The sequence below is a fragment of the Pelophylax lessonae genome (assembly GCF_965119305.1).
Source record: "Pelophylax lessonae genome assembly, chromosome: 4".
NCBI lineage: Eukaryota > Metazoa > Chordata > Amphibia > Anura > Ranidae > Pelophylax > Pelophylax lessonae.
Window position 1 is genome coordinate 599776439 of NC_138771.1, and position 20776 is coordinate 599797214.

Below are 20776 nucleotides of genomic sequence, written 5' to 3' on the forward strand. Positions count from 1 at the left end.
AACTCTGACTGTATGTTTCACCCTGCAGTGCAGATCGCATGCCACATGTTTCCTGCCTATGTCACCCTGTGGTAGGAGGTACAGACTCCATTTCACATAGATCGTAGACCAAAAAATTTTGACTACTAAAGCCACATCCGAAAAAGGGATTGCAAAAAAGTGCGGGGCTGGCAAAACCAGATCACGCCTAGATAACTGGACTTTTAAAGGCTCAGCATGGGTGACCAGACAAAATTATAAAACATAGTATCTTTATTCATAAATTGTGTCTGCTCTCCCATGCTGAGCCTTTAAAAGTCTGGTTATCTAGGCGGGATCTGGTTTTGCCAGCCCTGCACTTTTTTGCATGTCACATAGATCCTTCTGGGTGGTGTCACCCATTGGTGAAAGGCACAGACTCCATGCCCCATAGCTCCCCCGGTCTGTGTCACCTTGTGGTGGTAGGGAAAGAATCCATGTCATGTGGCTCCTCCTGTCTGTGTCTCCCTGATGTACTGCCTTTTTGCCCATACAATTAGACCAATCAATTATCAGTTGTTCAATAAAGAACAAAGAATATTTCCAACTCTGTAGAAAATGCCTGTATGTAGTTCAGCTGTTCCAAGAACTTTCTCTCCCTAGTTCATGTTTATCCAGCCAAAGCCACATTATGACTTGCAGCTTTCTTATGGCCATAGTTATAGCTTGACATTGTATTTTACGAGGCTGGGCAAATCCCAGGAGACAGAAAATCAATATGTCTAAAATTAATGACTGGAACCTGACTTACTGTTTTATTTTCAACAAGGATGAGGTCTTAAACTGGACTGCTTAGTTTCTAATTTCTTCATTTATTTCTACACTCTTTGGTAGTTTGAAATAAAATACTTACTTGATCTCTGATTTTTTATAAAAAATAGTTTCAGTCGCTCTTTGAAGGAGTTTTCATTCACATAAAATTCTACCAGGACCCTAGAAAAGATTAAAAAATAAGCCTCTATTAAAATTTAGATTTTTGGATGTACACAACTACAGAAAAAATGTCAGTACACCAGACCTTATAAGTGAAAAGTGTACTAAAATAATTTTTTTTTTTTATTGCCTATAACATGTTTTTTTCTGGCCTATAGCATATATGTCTTGCCTATAGTTTTTTTTTCTTACCTAAAGCATGCTTTTATCTCTCCTATAGAATATTTTCTCGTCTTTAACATGTATTTTTTCTTGCCTTTATAGGGATCTGCTGCCCTTTACTGTTGCTACTAATATCACACCTGTCTTGGGGAGGGGCTTTGAAAACCCCAGAAGGAGGAAGTGAAGAGATAGACAGAGAACTGAGCCACAGTGCCTTATACACTCAGGGGCTGCTACTGCTGTTGTATTGTCACCCAGACCAGAAGCAGAGACTATTATGTAAAGATTCCTATGTTCCAATAATTTAACTGCAGCTGCCTGTAGCTCCTTGAGTGTATTTCTGAATCCTAGTGACAGACAAGTCTGTGTTCTATTGTTAGTATCTCACATGCACAGTGCCAGATAGCTAGATCTGTGAAACTGTTTATTGCAATATAGTGTATATGCAACTCCTGGTATTCTAGTTAACCATGTTCCTTCTGGTCTGGAATTCTATAGCTAGTTTTAGCTTATGGCTCATTAACCAGCATAGGCTAGAGCCAGGTTAGGTTTGGGAAGAGCCATTTCCTAAAACCCCCACAAAAGAGGGCTACACCAAATGCATGCTTTTCATGGAATAAAGACATGTTTTGTCCTGCATATAGTAATCAAATAAACCAAGAATCTTTTTGGATATTAGGGGTATCAAGACAGCTTTTTCTATGGAATACCCTCAGTTATATTAATTATATTATTTAAGAAGGGACGCTCTCCAAGAAATGTAGCTATGCCTCTTAGAAAATACAGAGACCCACCATACAAGACCCATAAACCTAAAATAATGTGGCCCACTGTTTCCCTGGTTATAGCGTAACCACACATGCTCAGCCAGGCCAAACATTCGTGTTAAAGGAGCTATGAGCCGGGGGTTTTTTTTTTGGTCATTTAAACACACATGAAAAAAGGACCTTGAAGAAAACACACTATATTACTAAAAGAATCAGGACAACGGCCTTTACACACAGATAAACTTTATTGGCATCCCAGTCTTAGTCTGTAGGGTTCAATATTGAGTTGTCCCACCCTTTGCAATTGTAACAGCTTCAACTCTTCTGGGAAGGCTGTCCACAAGGTTTAGGAATGCGTCTATGGAAACAACTTTAACTCTTCTGGGAAGAGAATGGGCTGTCCTATTGGGAATGGGCTGTCCACAAGGTTTCGGAGTGTGTTTATGGAAATGTTTGACCATTCTTCTAGAAGCACCTGGCTCGATGAGAAGGCCTGGCTCACAGTCTCCGCTCTAATTCATCCCAAACTCTCTCATCCATGTCTTTATGAACCTTGCTTTGTGCACTGGTGTGCAGTCATGTTGGAAGAAGAAGGGGCCATTCCCAAACTGTTCCCACTACGTTGGGAGCATGAAATTGTCCAAAATGTCTTGGAATGCTTACCCATTAAGATTTCCCCTAACTGGAAATAAGGGGCCAAGCCCAACCCCTGAAAAACAACCCCACACCATAATCCTCCCTCCACCAAATGATTTGGACCAGTGCACAAGGCAAGGTTCATAAAGACATGGATGAGCGAGTTTGGGGTGCAAGAACTTGACTGGCCTGCACAGAATCCTGACCTCAACCCGATAGAACACCTTAGAGATGAATTAGAGTGGAGACTGCGAGCCAGGCTTTCTCATCCACATCAGTGCCTGACCTCAGAAATGCGCTTCTGAAAGAATGGTCAGACATTCCCATAGACACACTCCTAAACCTTGTGGACAGCCTTCCCAGAAGAGTTGGAGCTCTTATAGCCGCAAAGGGTGGGCCAACTCAATATTGAACCCTGGACTAAGACTGGGATGCCCTTAAAGTTCATGTGCATGTAAAGGTAGACGTCCCAATACTTTTGGTAATATAGTGTATATGGCCCACAGAAGACGCAGTAGTTTTGAGCATAAGAAGGAAATGGAATTTATTAAATAGTTATGGTTAATGCGGGTTGACAAATTCGGCTTTAAGGTTCATTCTGCTTGCATTTTACATCCGTTTGGGATGCTTCAGAAACCATTCAGGTCCTCTTTACAGTACTACATTGCAGTAATGCACATATAAAGCCCATCACCATCCCCACTTGACAGCTATAACAGCCTCCACTCTTCTGAAAAGGTTTTCTACGATATTTTGGGTTGCATCTTTTGCTAAATTTGCCCGTTCACCCAAAATAACATTTGTGAGGCCAGGTACTGATGATGGATGACAACACCTAGGGCACAATCTCTGTTCCATTTTATCTCATAGGTGTCCATTAGGGTTGAGGTCAGGACTCCGCTCAATTCCTCCACATCAAACTTTAAACCATGTCTTTATGGAACTTTGTGCAATAATTGGAAGAGATGTCCACTTACTCTTATTATTTTAGGGGATGGGCTGTTGTCTTAGGTCTACCACATCCAGTAAATCAGTGTTTCTCAACCTTTTTTCAATCAAGGCACCCTTTACAAATTATGGACAGTCTGGAGGCACCCTTTACAAATTATGGTCAGTCTTGAGGCACCCCATTCTAAAATGTAAAATCTAATCTAATAGTTTTTCATAATAGAGCAGCATCCACACAAGTACGACACACTTTAGAGGTGATTTATTCTACCAGAGTAAATGCACTTTTGCAAACTGGTACTGACTAGTATTCCAATGTTTCTCTTCTCCCTCAATTTTTCTCCATCACTCAGCTAAGGTGCCTTCAAGATAAGTTGTAATGGTGCCAAATGAAAACGTGTGGCTTTTTATAACTAAAAGGCAGGCTTCATCCACACGCCAACCTGTATACAAATTTTGGGGCAATTTTTAGGCATTTTGCCAAGGCACCCCTGAAGAAACCATAAGGCACCCTGGTTGAAAACGTCTGCAGTAAATAATGACATTATTACAGACAGTAAATCTATAGTAGACTTTTAAGTCACCCAGAACCAACTTGATACATGAAATCATTGACTTTTATTAATACCATCAAAACAAGTTAAAATCTTGATGCTCACAGATACAATCTAGTAAATTAAGATCTCAATCCTCAATCAGTGTTAATTTTCAATTTAGTTTTAGTCATAGTCTTTTGACTAAAATGCCATTTTAGTTTTAGTCGTATTTTAGTCATCTGAATTGTTTAGGTGACTAACATCTCCAATACATTTTAGTCAACTAAAAACATTTAAGTCTACTAAAATTGTATGTGTCAAGTTAACTTGTAATTAATTATTTAAACATTTTTTTTAGAATTTCCAAACTCATTATATACTCCTGGAGTAAAAATCTAAAAACATGTTATTATTTATAGTATTAGCCTAGGTTCACACTGAGGCCGGATTAAATTCAGCTGCACTCACACGATTTCAAATTGGCATTTTCAGTCCGCCTTCGGGGGCAATTTTCACAGACATCTGTGCGGGTTCCTGTACAGGTGTCTATTGAAATCGCCCCCCCGAAGTCACCAAAAGTAGTGCAGAAACTACTTTTGGGAATCAGTGTGGCGCTGCAAAGTCGGCGTTGCAGTGATTTGGACGGTGCCTTTGCCGGCATTTGAAATGCGTTTTGACATATCAAATTGTATGCCAAAACGGACCAATGTGAACGTGGGCTTAAGGTTTGAATGTGCACTACAGACACAGGTTTAGCCATTGTGATATATAATCTATGTTAATTTTGACGTCAAATTTCGATTTAGTTTTATTCATAGTCTTTTGACTAAAATGCCATTTTAGTTTTAATCGTATTTTAGTCATCTGAATTGTTTTAGTTTTAGTCGTATTTTAGTAGACTAAAATAATGTTAACTTCTTCGACTAGAATATTTTTTCATCAATTAACCAATTAACACTGGCCTTAATACTTATAATCTTCCCCATCCAACACCCAATAACTGTCTATATATTAATATAACCAGTGCCATACAGTCAGATGAACAAATGCAACATCAATAAAGATTTCTATTTATGCCAATGAGTCATTGGAGTGGAGATATCGCTCATCGCATTTCTTAGAGCTAACCTCTTCCTATTCAAGAGTACGATTGAAGCTGTTTCCACAATAAACATGAAAAGAATATACCTACCATTGATCTTTTCATGTTTATTGTACAAACAACTTCAAATCTTTATTGATGTTGCATTAGTTCAACTGACTGTATGGCAGGATACACTAAAATATACATATGTACGTATAATGTGTGTGTGTGTATATACAGTATATATATATATATATATTTACAGTATCTCACAAAATTGAGTACACCCCTCACATTTTTGTAAATATTTTATTTTATCTTTTAATGTGACAACACTGAAGAAATGACACTTCTGTGCTGGAAAATAATGGTGGCCACACAAAATATTGACACTTTGGGCCCAATTTGGACATTTTCACTTAGGGGTGTACTCACTTTTGATGCCAGCGGTTTAGACATTAATGGCTGTGTGTTGAGGTATTTTGAGGGGACAGCAAATTTACACTGTTATACAAGCTGTACACTCACTACTTTACATTGTAGAAAAGTGCCATTTCTTCAGTGTTGTCACAAGAAAATATATCTATATTAATAAAATGCAAGTGTCTCTGCGTCCAGTTTCCCTGTGTCCGTGGGATTGCGCTACTGCGCATATGCCCCACGGACAGCCGTTGGGACGCAGAGAGACTTCGGGCGGGCGGCGCTGGGTGGGCGTGTTACACAGAAGCGGATCCCCGCCCACTTCACTTCCTCCTCAGGATTGGCGCCTACTCCATCATCCAGCGGGAAGGAGAAGTACTCCACCTCAGTGGCGGTCCTGGCAGAGAAGAGCCCTGCTCCGGTATGGAAGGAAGAGGCTGAACCAAGCCGCACCGCCACGAGCAATATAGAAGCTGCTCTCTCTTCTCAGCTCCCTGTACCATGCAGAGAGAGAGAGCGGAGTGCACTGAGCCCGCCCCTCCTCCTTCCTGTGTTTTCCTGTACACAGAGGAAGAGCCGGGGAGCGAGCTGACACAAAGGTCCTCTGATCTGAGGTCTGAAATTTCAAGCATGGGAAGAGGGTGAATGTAGCTGGGGGGGATGGATGGACCTGGGGGAAGGATTTAGCCCAGGGGGGGGTTGTATGGAGCTGGGATGGATGTAGCTGGGGGGGGTGGATGTACCTGTGGGAGGGATCATTTAGCTGGGGGGGGGTTGTATGGAGCTGGGGTGGATGGACCTGGGGGGGTGGATGGACCTGGGGGGAGGGATTTAGCCGGGGGAGGGGGTGGTTGAATGGAGCTGGGGGATGGATGGACCTGGGGGAGGGATTTAGCCGGGGGGGTTGTATGGACCTGGGGGGGTGGATGGACCTGGCTTTTACACGCACATGAACTGGCTTTTACACGCACATGAACAGGCATTGATGTGGATGAGAAGGCCTGGCTCACAGTCTAATTTATCCGAAAGGTGTTCTATCGGGTTGATGTCAGAACTCTGTGCAGGCCAGACAAGTTCCTCCACCACAAACTTGCTCATCCATGTCTTTATGTCCCTTGCTTTGGAGACCACTAATTTCATCTGAGCAACTATACCAGCCCTGTGTGCAGTTTACAGCTTGTATACATGTAAGTGATACTTAATAAATTACACTTTTTATCTTGCTTATACTGATCTGGCGACCTCTTTTATTTGTTATATGCCTTTGAGGGGATCCCAATACCCATCGAGGAGCTACTGGTGAATGTATGTGTCCTTTCTCCTATCAAGATTACCACCCCCCTGCAATTGTCTCCCATGGACTTAAGTGACTATTTGGCCTGCTGACTCATCTGCTTTTCGTTAGCGAGTGACTTTGGGCATAAGTTTCACAGCCTTTGCTCAATACTTTGTTGAAGCACCTTTGGCACCAATTACAGCTTCAAGTCTTTTTGAGTATGATGCTACAAGCTTGGCACACCTATTTTTGGGCAGTTTCTCCCATTCTTCTTTGCAGGACCTCTCAAGCCCTATTAGGTTGGATGGGGAGCGTCGGAGCACAGTCAATTTTAGATCTCTCCAGAGATGTTCAGTCAGGTGCAAGTGTTAGCTCTGGCTGGGCCACTCAAGGACATTCACAGAGTTGTCCCGTAACCATTCCTTTGTTATCTTGGCTGTGTACTTGGGGTCAGTGACCTGTTGGAAGATGAACCTTCGCCCCAGTATGTGGTCCAGAGCGCTCTGCTGCAGGTTTTCATCAAGGATGTCTCTATACATTGCTGCATTCATCTTTCCCTCGATCCTGACTAGTCTCCCAGTTCCTGTCGCTAAAAATCATCCCCACAGCATGATGCTGCCACCACCATGCTTCACTGTAGGGATGGTATTAGGCCAAAGAGTTTGATCTTTGTTTCATCAGACTAGAGAATTTTGTTTCTCATAGTCTGAGAGTCCTTCAGGTGCCTTTTGGCAAACTTCAAGCTGGCTGTCATGTGCCTTTTACTGAGGAGTGGCTTCAGTCTGGCCACTCTACCATACAGGCCTGATTGGTGGAGTGCTGCAAAGATGGTTGTTCTGGATGGTTCTCCTCTCTCCACAGAGAAATGCTGTAACCCTGTCAGAGTGACTATTGGGTCACCTCCCTGACTATGGCCCTTCTCCCCCGATCGCTCAGTTTGGCTGGGCGGCCTGCTCTAGGAAGTGTCCTGGTGGTTCCAAACTTCTTCCATTTACAGATGATGGAAGCCACTGTGCTCATTCATGCAACTCAATGCTGCAGAAATTTTTCTGTACCCTTCCCTAGATCTGTGCTATGATACAATCCTGTCTCGGAGGTCTACAGTCAGTTCCTTGGACTTCATGGCTTCACGGGTTTGTGCTCTGACATGCACTATTAACTGTGGGCCCTTAAATAGACAGGTGTGCGCCCTTCCAAATCATGTCCAGTCATCTGAATTTACCCAAGGTGGACTCCAATCAAGTTGTAGAAACATCTCAAAAATGATCAGTGGAAACAGGGTGCCCCTGAACTCAATTTTAAGTGTCATGGCAAAGGCTGTAAATACTCATTTACATGTGATATTTTTTTGTTTTTGATTTTTAATAAATGTGAAAAAATTTCAAACAAACTTCTTTGCCATTGTCATTATGGGGTATTGTTTGTAGAATTTTGAGGAACATAATAAATGTAATCCATTGTGGAATAAGGCTGTAACATAACAAAATGTGGAAAAAGTGAAGCGCTGTTAATACCTTCTGGATGCACTGTATACGAGGTATGTCCAGAAAGTAATGAGAATTATATTTAAAAATTATTTTATTGAAAAATTTTACAATTGAACATTGTCTCCTTCAAAATATGCACCTTGTGAGTGTACACAATACTCCCACCGATTTTCCATTCTTTATACCATCCATGGGAGTCTTAAAGTGGGATGGCGTTCAGAGCCTGCACAGTGGCTCTTTGGACGTTATCCACACTACTAAAATGGTGTCCTTTCTCGTGTTCAAATCCCGAGTCACGATTTCATGAACAATTAACTTGGTAATTCCCATTTCCTCTGGAATCATTCTGATAATGAGCCGTCGGTCATGGTTGAGAACAGACCTCACTGCATCCAAATTCTGTTCAGAATGTTTGCAGAGGAATTACCAAGTTAATTGTTCATGAAATCGTGACTCATAATTTGAACGTGAGAAAGGACACCATTTTGGTAGTGTGGATAACGTCCGAAGAACCACAACATGGGCTCTGAACGCCATCCCACATAAAGACTTCCAGTGAAGCTACGAAGAATGGAAAAATCTCTGGGAGCATTGTGTACACTCACAAGGTGCATACTTTGAAGGAGACAATGTTCAATTGTAAAAATTTTTATTAAAATTGTAACCACTTAAGGACCGGCTGCTTAATGACCAGGCCCTATTTTGCGATTCGGCAATGTGTTACTTAAACGGACAATTGCGCGGTCGTGCGACGCTGTACCCAAATAAAATTGATGTCCTTTTTTTCCCACAAATAGAGCTTTCTTTTGGTGGTATTTGATCACCTGTGCAATTTTTATTTTTTGTGCTATAAACAAAAAAAGAGCGACAATTTTGAAAAAAAAAAACTATATTTTTCACATTCTGCTATATAACATTCCCAAAAAAAAAAATCTAAATTTTTTAACATTTTAGGCCAATTTGTTTTCTGCTACATATTTTTGGTAAATCGCAATAAGCGTATTTTGATTGGTTTGCACAAAAGTTATTGTGTTTACTAACTACGGGAAAGATTTATGTCATTTTTATTGTTTTGGTTTTTTTTACTAGTAATGGCGGCGATCTGCGATTTTTTGTGGGACTGCGACATTGCGGCGGACAGATCGGACCCCTAACTGACATTTTTGATACTTTTGGGGGGGCCAGTGACATTACTACAGTAATCAGTGCTAAAAATATGCACTGTTACTGTAATAATGCCATTGGCAGGGAAGGGGTTAATACTATCCGTGACCAAGGCGATTAGGCGATCTCTGAAAACCCTCCTTTTCAGAGAAGCCTATCCTACCAACACCTAACAAATGTACCTCCATTTTCTCCATCAACCCATCCCCCACGGTTATTTCCTTTTGTTTCACTTGACCCTCCCTTCTAGATTGTAAGCTCTAACGAGCAGGGCCCTCTAGTTCCTCCTGTTTTGAATTGTATTGTAACTGTATTGTCTTCCCTAACATTGTAAAGCGCTGCGCAAACTGTTGGCGCTATATAAATCCTGTATAATAATAATGATAATAATCAAGGGGTTAAATGTAAGCCTAGGGGAGTGATTCTAACTGTGGGGGGGGGGGGGGGTTTGGGCTTGTGAGATCATCACAGAGACATGTGATCCTAAATAGCAGGATCACATAGCCTCTATGATCACTTCAGGGAGAATGACGGACGGCTGTGTTTACATCAGCCGTCCATCCTTCTCTGTCAGCAGGGGGAGATCGCGAGTGGCCGGCGGCCATCGGAGCCGCCTGTCACACGCATTGGCTCCCCGGCTGAAAAACGGTGGCGGGAGCGCGCCGGCGGTGCGTGCTCGCCCCCTAGAGTCTCCTGAGCGAGCGACGTAGTACTATGTCGCTTTGCCCAGGAGCTGTCCTTGCCACAGTAAATCTGCGGTGGGCGCTCGTCAAGTGGTTAAAATATCATTCTTATTACTTTCTGGACACAACTTGTATAGCGTGTTGGCTGGGGATGATTACAAGCATTGATAACATAATAATTATATAATAATAATATATACTTTTAGCTATATTGTGTGTATCAGTGGTGCAAGAATAGTCATAGCAGCCAATGCAACTGCTGTGGAGCCTGGGCTATAAGGGGTCCCCATTAGGGAGGCAGCTAAGGAGAATGGACAGTAATGCCTCGTTTCCACTGAGCAGATCAGTTCGGGTCAGTTCGGTTCGTACGGTATGCTATTCTGAGTGTTTCCATTATGGAAGTGGCCCATACAACTGAACCAAACCGCACCATTCCTGGTCCTCCTCCAGATGTAGGGCCATAGGAAATGGTACGGTACGGTTAGGGCAGAGCTACTGGCGTCACACAATATATTCCACTGATTGGCGGACAGGAAAACGTCAATGCTTACGTCAAACAAAAGCTCAGTTCGGATAATAGTCCAGACTTGCAGTGCAAACGCTCACCTGAATAGGCCGGACCATTATAACCCCTCCAAACTGTACCGACCCGAACCGTTCCGCTCAGTGGAAACGAGGCATAAGGTTTCCAGTATAGAAAGGCTGAAGCCAGACCTCGGTATCACAGATCCCACTCTGTGCAGTAGGAAGCATTTTCTTAGCCGTCTTTGTAGATTTATTGCCCTCTTAACTCCTTCTACAGACTGAAACGAACCCTGTATGTCAAATGCAGCCACAAATCCCAGAGTTTCCCCTCAGCTAAAATCTTATAGGACATCTGAAATCATTATGGTTATTAATGTTATCGCTACTACAACTATAACTTTTATCCACGGCACTGCTCCCTTGTAGTGTACTGACTATACTGACAGCTCTCCTGCTGCCCGTTCTTGATTTAGGCATACTTTATGTTAAGATCAATGACATAATTGGTCCCAGCTGACGCTGCAAGCAAGTACAGAGAGAACTTTAGCCTGGGGGCCAATCCACCACCGATACCCACAATTCAAATAGAAGCGATGTGACACAGGTCTCTATGCACTTTATTTAGTCTTTTAAATCTATACACCCTGGAACAAAAGAAGAACCGTTTTGGCAGTCTCTGCCCTTTTTCAAGTTCACAAGCGTTCTGAATGACAATATACAACTATTTAGGGTAACATCTGTTTTTATTGTCTTTTTTAATAGGCACAATAATAATAACAGACCATCGTGTAAGGGTCCCTAACGGGAGAGGAGATAGCAAAAAAGGGATGACAGTTCAGTTGACATAATCAGCATAAAATGTAACCACTTAAGCCCCGGAAGATTTTACCCCCTTCCTGACCAGGGCCTATTTTGCGATTCGGCACTGCGTGACTTTAACGGACAATTGCGCGGTCGTGACACGCTGTAACCAAATGAAATTGATGTCCTTTTTTTCCCCACAAATAGAGCTTTCTTTTGGTTGTATTTGATCACCTGTGCGATTTTTTGATCATGCGCTATAAACAAAAAAAGAGCGTAAATTTTTGCAAAAATAACAATATTTTTCACATTTTTTATATGAAATTCCCCAGAAAAAATGTAAAAATCAAAATTTTTTAACATTTTCGGCCAATTTGTTTTATGCTACATATGGTTGGTAAAAAAAAAAATCGCAAAAAGCGTATTTTGATTGGTTTGCGCAAAAGTTATCGCGTTTACTAACAAAGGGAAAGATTTTTGTCATTTTTGTTGTTTTTTTTTTTTAACGCGTAATGGCGGCGATCTGCGATTTTTTTGCGGTACTGTGATATTGCGGCGGACAGATCGGACCCTTGACTGACATTTTTGACACTTTTGGGGTGACAGTAACATTACTACAGTAATCAGTGCTATACATATGCACTGTTACTGTAAATGACACTGGCAGTGAAGGGGTTAACTTTTTTGAGAGGGCGGGGTTATGTGTGTCCCTAGGGGCGTGATTCTAACTGTGATTGGCTGTGGCTTGAGGTGTAGGAACAGTGATTAACGGTCCTACATAGTAGAACCGTATGATCACTATTCCTACACAGGGGAGAATGACAGGCGGCTTGTTTACATTAGCCGTCTGCCTTTCTCCCTCTCCACCCGACGATCGCGAGTGACCGGCGGACATCGGGTCCGCCGGTCACACGCGCGGGGGGGTCTGTGACCGCGCGGGAGCGGGAGCGCGCCTCCGGCGGCGCGCGTTCGCTCCCTAGACCCTCACAGGCTAGCGACGTAGTACTATGTCGCTTTGCCTGTGAGGGGCTGACTGCCGCAGTAAATAGTCATGCGGCGGTCGGCAAGCGGTTAAGGAACAGAAACAGAATGTCCATTTTAATGTCCTGCTTTCCTTGCTGAGCTGGCAGGACTAGCAAGAAAAATACCAAACCCAACATATAAAACAGTTCTCAGAGTAAGCACTGAGCAGATAAGAAATATGAGGGTTGGTGGGAGGAGGAGGAGATAAGAAAGGGCAAAGAGGGAATGTGTGAAACCTAGGAAAAGGAGGGTGTTGGACAGAGATCAGTAGCATTACCAAGGTTATATAAGCAATTTCGATGCAATATCAAAGATATTGTAATGATGTCTAGAGATTTTTGAGGAGCTTGGAGATTCTACTCAGGACCGCGCATGTCCATGTAGACAGAAAGGAGTTCATTCTATTTAAATCCCCTGCAACTAGTCTCTATACATGCACCAGATCATTCATAATAGAGGCCCAAGCAGCAAAAAGTGGACAATTTCCAGTATCCAGGTATTGTTGTACACACCGCCACTAGACCAGCCTTTCTTAATTAGGGTTTTATGGAATTCTAGGGTTCTACCAGTGGATGTTAGGGGTTCCTTGAGCAATAAGCAATGTCTGTCTCACAGATAGGGAACCACTGCAAATATTTACATTTTCAGCTATCTGTAAAGGGGAATTTTTCTAAATAACCACAAATGTAAGTCAAATTCTTTCCAGTGACCACCACACTAATGTACAGGGAACTGTAGACATAGTAATTATTAACAAGGGTTCCCAGAGACCAGAACAATTTTTCAAGGGTACCTCCGTGTTCAAAAAGTTCAGATAAGCTACACTAGGCAGTGAATTTAAAGCGGAGTTCCACCCAAAAGTGGAACTTCCGCTTTAGGCAGTTCTAACCCCCTGACATGCCACATTTGGCATGTCATTTTTTTTGGGGGGGGGAGCGGGTACCTAGTTTTGACAGGTACCCGCTCCCACTTCCGCTCGGAGCGCCGTGGCGCCCTGAGCGGAAGTTCTCCTCTCCCCCTCCCTCCCTGCAATCTTCTAGGACATGTCAGAGGTCCCAGAAGATTGCCGGCCAATCACGATGCGTAGCGCAACTCGCGCATGCGCAGTGTGTACCCGGCTGTGAAGCCGAAAACTGTCACAGCCGGGTGCCCACACCAGTGATGCCGGCGCCGCAGACAGAGAGGGAGAAGAGCGAGGCTTCGGGCGGCCGCATCGTTGGACCGTTGGACAGATGAGTGTGTGAGGCTGGAACTCCGCTTTAAGACTATTTAACCACTTGCCGACTGCCTAACGACGATTTACGTCGGCATTCAGCACCTCACAGGCAAAGCGACATAGGTCTACGTCGCTAGCCTGTGAGGGTCTAGGGAGCGAGCGCGCGCCGCCGGAGGCTCGGTCACAGACCCCCCCCGCGTGAGTGACCGGCGGACCCAATGTCCGCCGGTCACTCGCGATCGTCGGTTACAGAGGGAGAAAGGCAGGCGGCTAATGTAAACAAAGTCGCCTGTCATTCTTCCCTGTGTAACAGCACAGATCATACGGTCCTGCTATGTAGGACCGTAGATCTGTGCTGTTACACACACAGCCACATCCAATCACAGTAAGAATCACGCCCCTAGGGACACACATAACCCCTCCCTCTCAAATAAAGTTAACCCCTTCACTGCCAGTGTCATTTTTACAGTAACAGTGCATATGTATAGCACTGATTACTGTAGTAATGTCACTGGTAACCCCAAAAGTGTCAAAAATGTCAGTCAAAGGTCCGATCTGTCCGCCGCAATGTCGCAGTCCCGCAAAAAAAATTTGCAGATCGCCACCATTACTCGTTAAAAAAAAAACAATAAAAATGACAAAAATCTTTCCCTTAGTTAGTAAACGCAATAACTTTTGCGCAAACCAATCAAAATACGCTTTGTGTGATTTTTTTTTTACCAAACAAATGTAGCAGAGAACAAATTGGCCTAAAATGTTAAAAAATTTAGATTTTTACATTTTTTTGGGGGGGAATTTCCTATAAAAAAATGTGAAAAATATTGTTATTTTTGCAAAATTGTCACTCTTTTTTTGTTTATAGCGCATGATCAAAAAATCGCACAGGTGATCAAATACCACCAAAAGAAAGCTCTGTTTGTGGGAAAAAAAGGACTTCAAATTAGTTTGGGTACAGCGTCGTACAACCGCGCAATTGTCCATTAAAGTCACGCAGTGCCGAATCACAAAATAGGCCCTGGTCAGGAAGGGGGTAAAATCTTCCGGGGCTTAAGTGGTTAAATACTTGGAACTTGGAAACATGTCATCCTCATAGTAACTAAGTAACTCATTCATAAAAAAAAAACAACAAAAGTATACATTTCCAAGCGCTGGATGTTCTAAAGCAGCCATTTTTAACCAGAATTCCCCCAGAGATTGCTAGAGGTTCCTTGATCTGCGGCTGATTAACCTGCCCTCTGGTGGCGCCTGAATATTTCTGGGTCCAATGCTATTTGGCAGAACCAGCGACATCAGGCCTCATGCACACTGGATGTTTTTCCAGCTGCTGTTTTTGGCTTCAGGCATTTTTTTCTGCAGCCAGTAAACTCCCCAGCATGCTATCCTATGTGTCCATGTACACATAGGCTGATATTAGCAGTTTTTGGCATAGCTCCCAATTGTCCCTGATTTCAAGAGACTGTCCCTGATTTGGAACAAAGTCTCTCTGTCCCTCTTTCCTCCTCATTTGTCCCTCATTTTTGGTCTGATCTATATAGTTGTATATAAAATGCACATTTTTATCTTTAAAAAAAAGTGTTTCCCAGTGCTAAACCTTTTATCTAATTTCTAAATTGCTGCATTTGTAAAATCTAATAGCCAATATAAAGGAACAATGGTGGTAAAAAAAAAGCACCTGTGGGTTTAACTAATCATTCTTTTGGGTATAATTCTCCTTTAAGGCAGAGGGTGTGTCCTATGCCTACATACTTTTGCTAATAGGTGTCCCTCATTCCCATCTCAAAAAATTGGGAGGTATGGTTTTTGGTAGAGCGTTTTCTGTCTGGGAAAAAAAAAAAGGAACTAGTGGGTTTGAAGAGGATTTTTATAGCTGTAAAAACATTCTAAATCGGAAAAACGCTAAAAAAAGCTGAAAAACTTTAGTCTATTCAGCGTTTTTGAGTCAAAGGCTCTTTTGGAAGTATAGTCTTGCTAACAAATGCAAACGTTAAAAACCCTAATGCAAAAACTCTGCAAAACACTAAAAAACTTGCGTTTTTACAGAAGCATTTTACAGCTAAAGCTAATGGCATTTTTTTTAACGCCCATTATGCATAAGGCCTAACACCTGTGATCTTTTTAGCTGTTGGTGAGAGTGGCATTCTGATCACCAATGTAAAGGACATGTAAAGGACATTATTTCCACTGATCACCACAGAAGTTAGTAAAAAATTTAAGTAGCATTCTTCCCAGTGACCACCAATTTAGTGGCATTCCTTGTACTGACCACCATTGTAAGGAGTATTCTTCTCAATGACCACAAATGTAAGGAGCATTCTTTCCACTGACCACCCATGTAAAGGGACATTCTTCCCACTGTCCACCAATATACAGAGCATTCTTTCCTTTGACCACCAATGTAAGGAGCATTCTTTCCTTTGACCACCAATGTAAGGAGCATTCTTCCCACTGACCACCAATGTAAAGAGGAATTTTTCCCACTGACCACCAATGTAAAGAGGAATTTTTCCCACTGACCACCAATGTAAAGAGGAATTTTTCCCACTGACCACCAATGTAAAGAGGAATTTTTCCCACTGACCACCAATGTAAAGAGGAATTTTTCCCACTGACCGCCAATGTAAAGGGGCATTCTTCCCACTAAAAGGGGCATGTAAAGGGGCATTTTTTCTGACCACCAATGTGAGAAGCATTCTTCCCACTGACCACTAGTGTAAGAAGCATTCTTCCCACTGACCACCAATGTAACCAGCATTTCTCCCAGTTACCACCAATGTAGGAGCACTCTTCCCCCTGACCACCTATATAAGGAGAATTATTCATATTGGCCACCAGTGTAAAGCCTGGTACATAGAATATGTTTTGTTTCGTTCAACCCAGCGGGCTGAACAAAAAAAAAAAACCTGACAAATCGCTGTACTAACACAAGTGATGCTAGTGCAGCTATCTCCACTGCTGTGCTATTGTGTTCTGACAGGGGAACTGCCCCTCCTGCCAGAACACTTAGGTCATTGCTCCCAGCCATTGGCTACCAGCGCTGATCAGATGCTCGTTCGGACAGGGAGCTGTACACATGGGCCAAGTATTGTCCAGTTTCTACTAGACCGGCTGATTTTGGCCGATATGTGGCCCGTCTGTACCCGGCATTTTTCCCACTGGCCACCAATGAAGGGACATTCTTCCCACTGACCACCAATGTAAAGAGCTTACCTCCCACTGATCGCCAATGTAAGGGGCATTCTTCCCACTGACCACCAATGTAAGGGGCATTCTTCCCACTGACCATCAATGTAAAGAGCTTTCCTTCCACTGACCACCAATGTAAGGAGCATTCTTCTCACTGACCCTTGATAAGTTAATTTTAGTAGGGGTTCCCTGAGACCTGAAAAATTATTTGAATGGTTCCTAGAAGAAAAAGGTTGAAAAAAGTTGACCTAAAGAAACACAAATTGCAAGTTACAAGTATCTTACTAATGTCTCCCATATTGTTGACAGTTGTTCCAGATCTCAAAAAGATGAGCAAGATATCATCATAGTCATCCTAATGTTAATCTATAAAAATATAGATCATTATCTTTATTAAGTCCCAGCGGGTGTAAAGTTAAAAGTCTGTAAATTCGTCTTACTTTTTTTTATAACTCCAAGACTCCATCGCCTCCTCTCCTCAACCTAGGCTCTCATCAATAATCATTGTCTTTACGACCGATCTCTGCGAAATGTCTGGAAATTGGTACATTTCAATTTTGTACCCACTGGGACTGAATCAAGATTATAATCTTTATTTTTATAGAGTCATTTTAGGATGATTATGACATTATCTTGTTTTTTTTTTTTTTTTTTCAGATCTGCCAGCAATATGAGACATTAGTAAGAAACTTGTAACACTTTATGTTTCTTAGATCATCTGGAATTTTGAAATTTTTATTACTATAGCTATTTCTATAGAACCAGCATTTAATGCAGCGCTTTACATATAGTATTGTACATTAAAATCTGTCCCTGTTGTCAAGGAGCTTGCAGTCTAAGGTTCCTATTCCATGCATGCATGTACAAGCACAGGCAGAACATGCAAAACCTGGTACAGAGAGTGTTCTAAAAAGGGTGAGAACCCTGGACCTCAGTGCTGTAAGCAGAAGTGCTAATCACTAAAGCCGGCCATAGATGGTTGGAATCTCAGGCAGTTCGGCGAGATTCAAGCCATGTATGGGCAGGCTGAATGTAGCCAAGTTGATCGATCTATCAACTTGGGTACAACCTGACTATGCGATTATTACTATTGGTTATTTTAGCTGCTAGCAGTAATCACTGTTTTCTCCCAGTTGAGACAGCTTAAGCCATTGTGTATTCAGATGTATGGTATTTAAATTGTAGTATATTGTAATTCAGTACACTTGTAAGCTTGAAAAATGGTGGTTGTTCTACCATTCCAGTAGACATGGATTTAAAAGAAATCACTAACAAGACCTGTGGTGGAACAGTTCAATTTGAATTTGTATATTTATATTAGGGATCGACTGATTATCGGCACCACCGATCTATCGGGGGGGACGATACGCACTTTCCCCCGATATATTGGAATTGGCCCCTGAGGTTACCGATATTGCCGATATTTCGGGAAAGTGCTTGTACCGGGGTGATGTCTGCAGCTAGAGGCATTACCCCGGTACCGGTACCGGTGTCCCGGTGCGGTCGGTACAGTCGGCTGTCTTGTAATGACAACCGATGCGGCTGAGAAGCCGCTTTGCTGTCATTAAAAGGAGCTGGAGGGGACGTCCCCCCTCCCGTCTCACCGGGGGACCCGGGCATCCTACCTGCACGGCCGCCGAACAAAAGACCCAATCAAAGCCGCATTCAGGTCTGATCAGGTCTCCATGTAAAAAACACAGAAGTGATTTCATGACATCACTTTCGGGTACTCGGCGCCACATTCAAAAAACTGGCAGCATTCAAAACAGCAAAACTTGGCGTTTTGAATGCTTTTCAGTGCCAAGGAGGGGTTTGGGGTCTTTTAGACCCCAGATCCCTCCACAAGGAGTACCTGTAAAAAAACAAAAAATAAATTAAAAAAAAACAACTTTTTACATGTCCAAAAATATCGGCCGATATCGGCCGATACCGATATCCGATGACCAAAATATCGGTATCGGCATTAAAACTATATTGGTCGGTCACTAATTTAAATATGTAATTTCCATCCTAAAATGGCTTGTGCACAGCTGAACAATCAGTGCAAGCTGGTTACCAACAAAACATGGACCTTGGGTTGGAGACTTCATTCCTCCCATGTCTTTACAAAGCCTCCAAGCTCCAGGTCCCAAACCAGAATTAACTAATCCCTAAGGAAACTGAAATTACAATTTCCTTCCTAGAGGAAGGACAGGCATCCTGGAACCCCTCCTGCCTGGATGAGAACCCTATATATAACCAGTTTCTTTTTACATCACACATGTAATCCAAAGAGAACAAGCAAATGCCCAAGAGTCCAACATTCTTTATGATAAAATTGGTTCATAACAGAAAAATGTGAAAATGTTTCAGTCTCCATCCTCACCAGGGCTTAAGAATTTTAACTGGGCCTAAATAGACTTGGGTAAGACGATATCAAATAAACCTAGGAAGAAAAATGGAACCAGTGTGTGCTCAGCAGAGATGCCCATTAACTAAAAAGGTGCTTCCAAGTGGATTCTTTAGGAAGATCTGTATTTATTGATCACAAAAACAGGTTATAGCACCATCAATTTCTTTCCTGGCTCTTTAGTTGCCACTTCATCAGGAAAAGGTGCACTTTAATGGGTGGGATATATGTGCATTCCTTTAGCCCAGAGAATGCAGACAGATCCCACCAATTTGGTGTACTGTATACCTTTTTATGATGAATTGGCCACTAAAGAGCCACAAAACACGTTGAAGGTGTTTTACCAGTTTTTATGATCAATAAATACCGATCTTCCTAAAGAATCTACTTGGAAGCACATTTTTAGTGAACGGGTTTACCGGCTGACCACACGCTGGTTCCATTTTTGGGCCTTATACTTTCTACCATTGATTGCAACCTGGAGCAGTGCAAGTATTTCTGGAAAACCCTTATGAGTACCAAGTGCGACCACCCACACTCTGCATGCAGACAACCTTTTGAATATGAGTATATGCTTACTTTAGCTTTTGCCATAGTTTTCACATATAGACAACTGAATACTACCCATGGAATGATCCCTCTCATGGCTTTTTATCCTTTTTTTTCTCCTTGTCTTTGCTCATCTTAAGCGCCAGTGACTCACCAAATATATCTGCACTGTGATTTATTGCTTAGAACAATAGGTTAAGCCAGGGCAGGTTAAGCCAGTGTTATTGAGTACAGCAAGAGACCTTAAGAAGGAGGTCATCAAATTTCTCTCAGGAGGTATTTACACATAGCCCAACTCAGGGTATAGGTGGTGTGCAGTACAGTGCAGCTGCAATAATACACACAGTCCCAGTGCAATGAAAGAAATGCTGCAGAGACGTTCACAAAAAAACCCATGGGAAGGCAGCCCAGCCGGAAACACTCGCAGTTCCAACAGCGTATACAGCAGGATTCAGCTAAACTGACAGCGCTTGTAGAGAAGGGTAAAATGCAGCCTGGTCATCTTGCACCCAAGCAGGCAGATATCCAGAAAAGATGCGAGTCCTACGCTTTCCCTGATTATCAGGAACTTTTCCCTGCCACTAGTTCTGTCCATTCCAACCAGAGTACCTGTCCCCTACTCTACCAACTCACAAAATGCGCACCAACCCTTGGAACCAGGGCCTTAAAAAGGCTCTGCCTGACCCAAGATGACTACTAGAGTCATGTGGGATTGCAGCATCCAATCAGATCACTTCTCCAGTGACCCTGGAAACCATAGAGAAAACATGTTCCTCTTGACTTTTCCTCCAAATGCAGTGCTGCTGCGGAATAGCGCCACCTGCCGTGTAGAATGAAGACTACATCTGCCTATTAGGGCTCCTCCCTTTCCAGGAGTATTTTGTGCTTTTTTTTATGCTTACCTTTCCTAGTTGTTTGTAGGCCAGTCCGATGACACACTAGGTCATATTACTCTTTTGATTTTCTCCTGTGATTT

General features: G+C 42.6%; 1 protein-coding gene across 2 annotated transcripts in view; it reads right to left on the reverse strand.

The window, feature by feature from the left end:
• Positions 1–20776, reverse strand: part of LOC309553391 (potassium channel subfamily T member 2-like) — a 422810-nt gene that overhangs the window by 249931 nt on the left and 152103 nt on the right. For both annotated transcript variants that reach the window (XM_082254566.1, XM_082254567.1), the window contains exon 2: positions 872–951. In XM_082254566.1, the coding sequence (XP_082110692.1) occupies positions 872–951 (80 nt within the window). The remainder of the gene's footprint in view (positions 1–871; positions 952–20776) is intronic.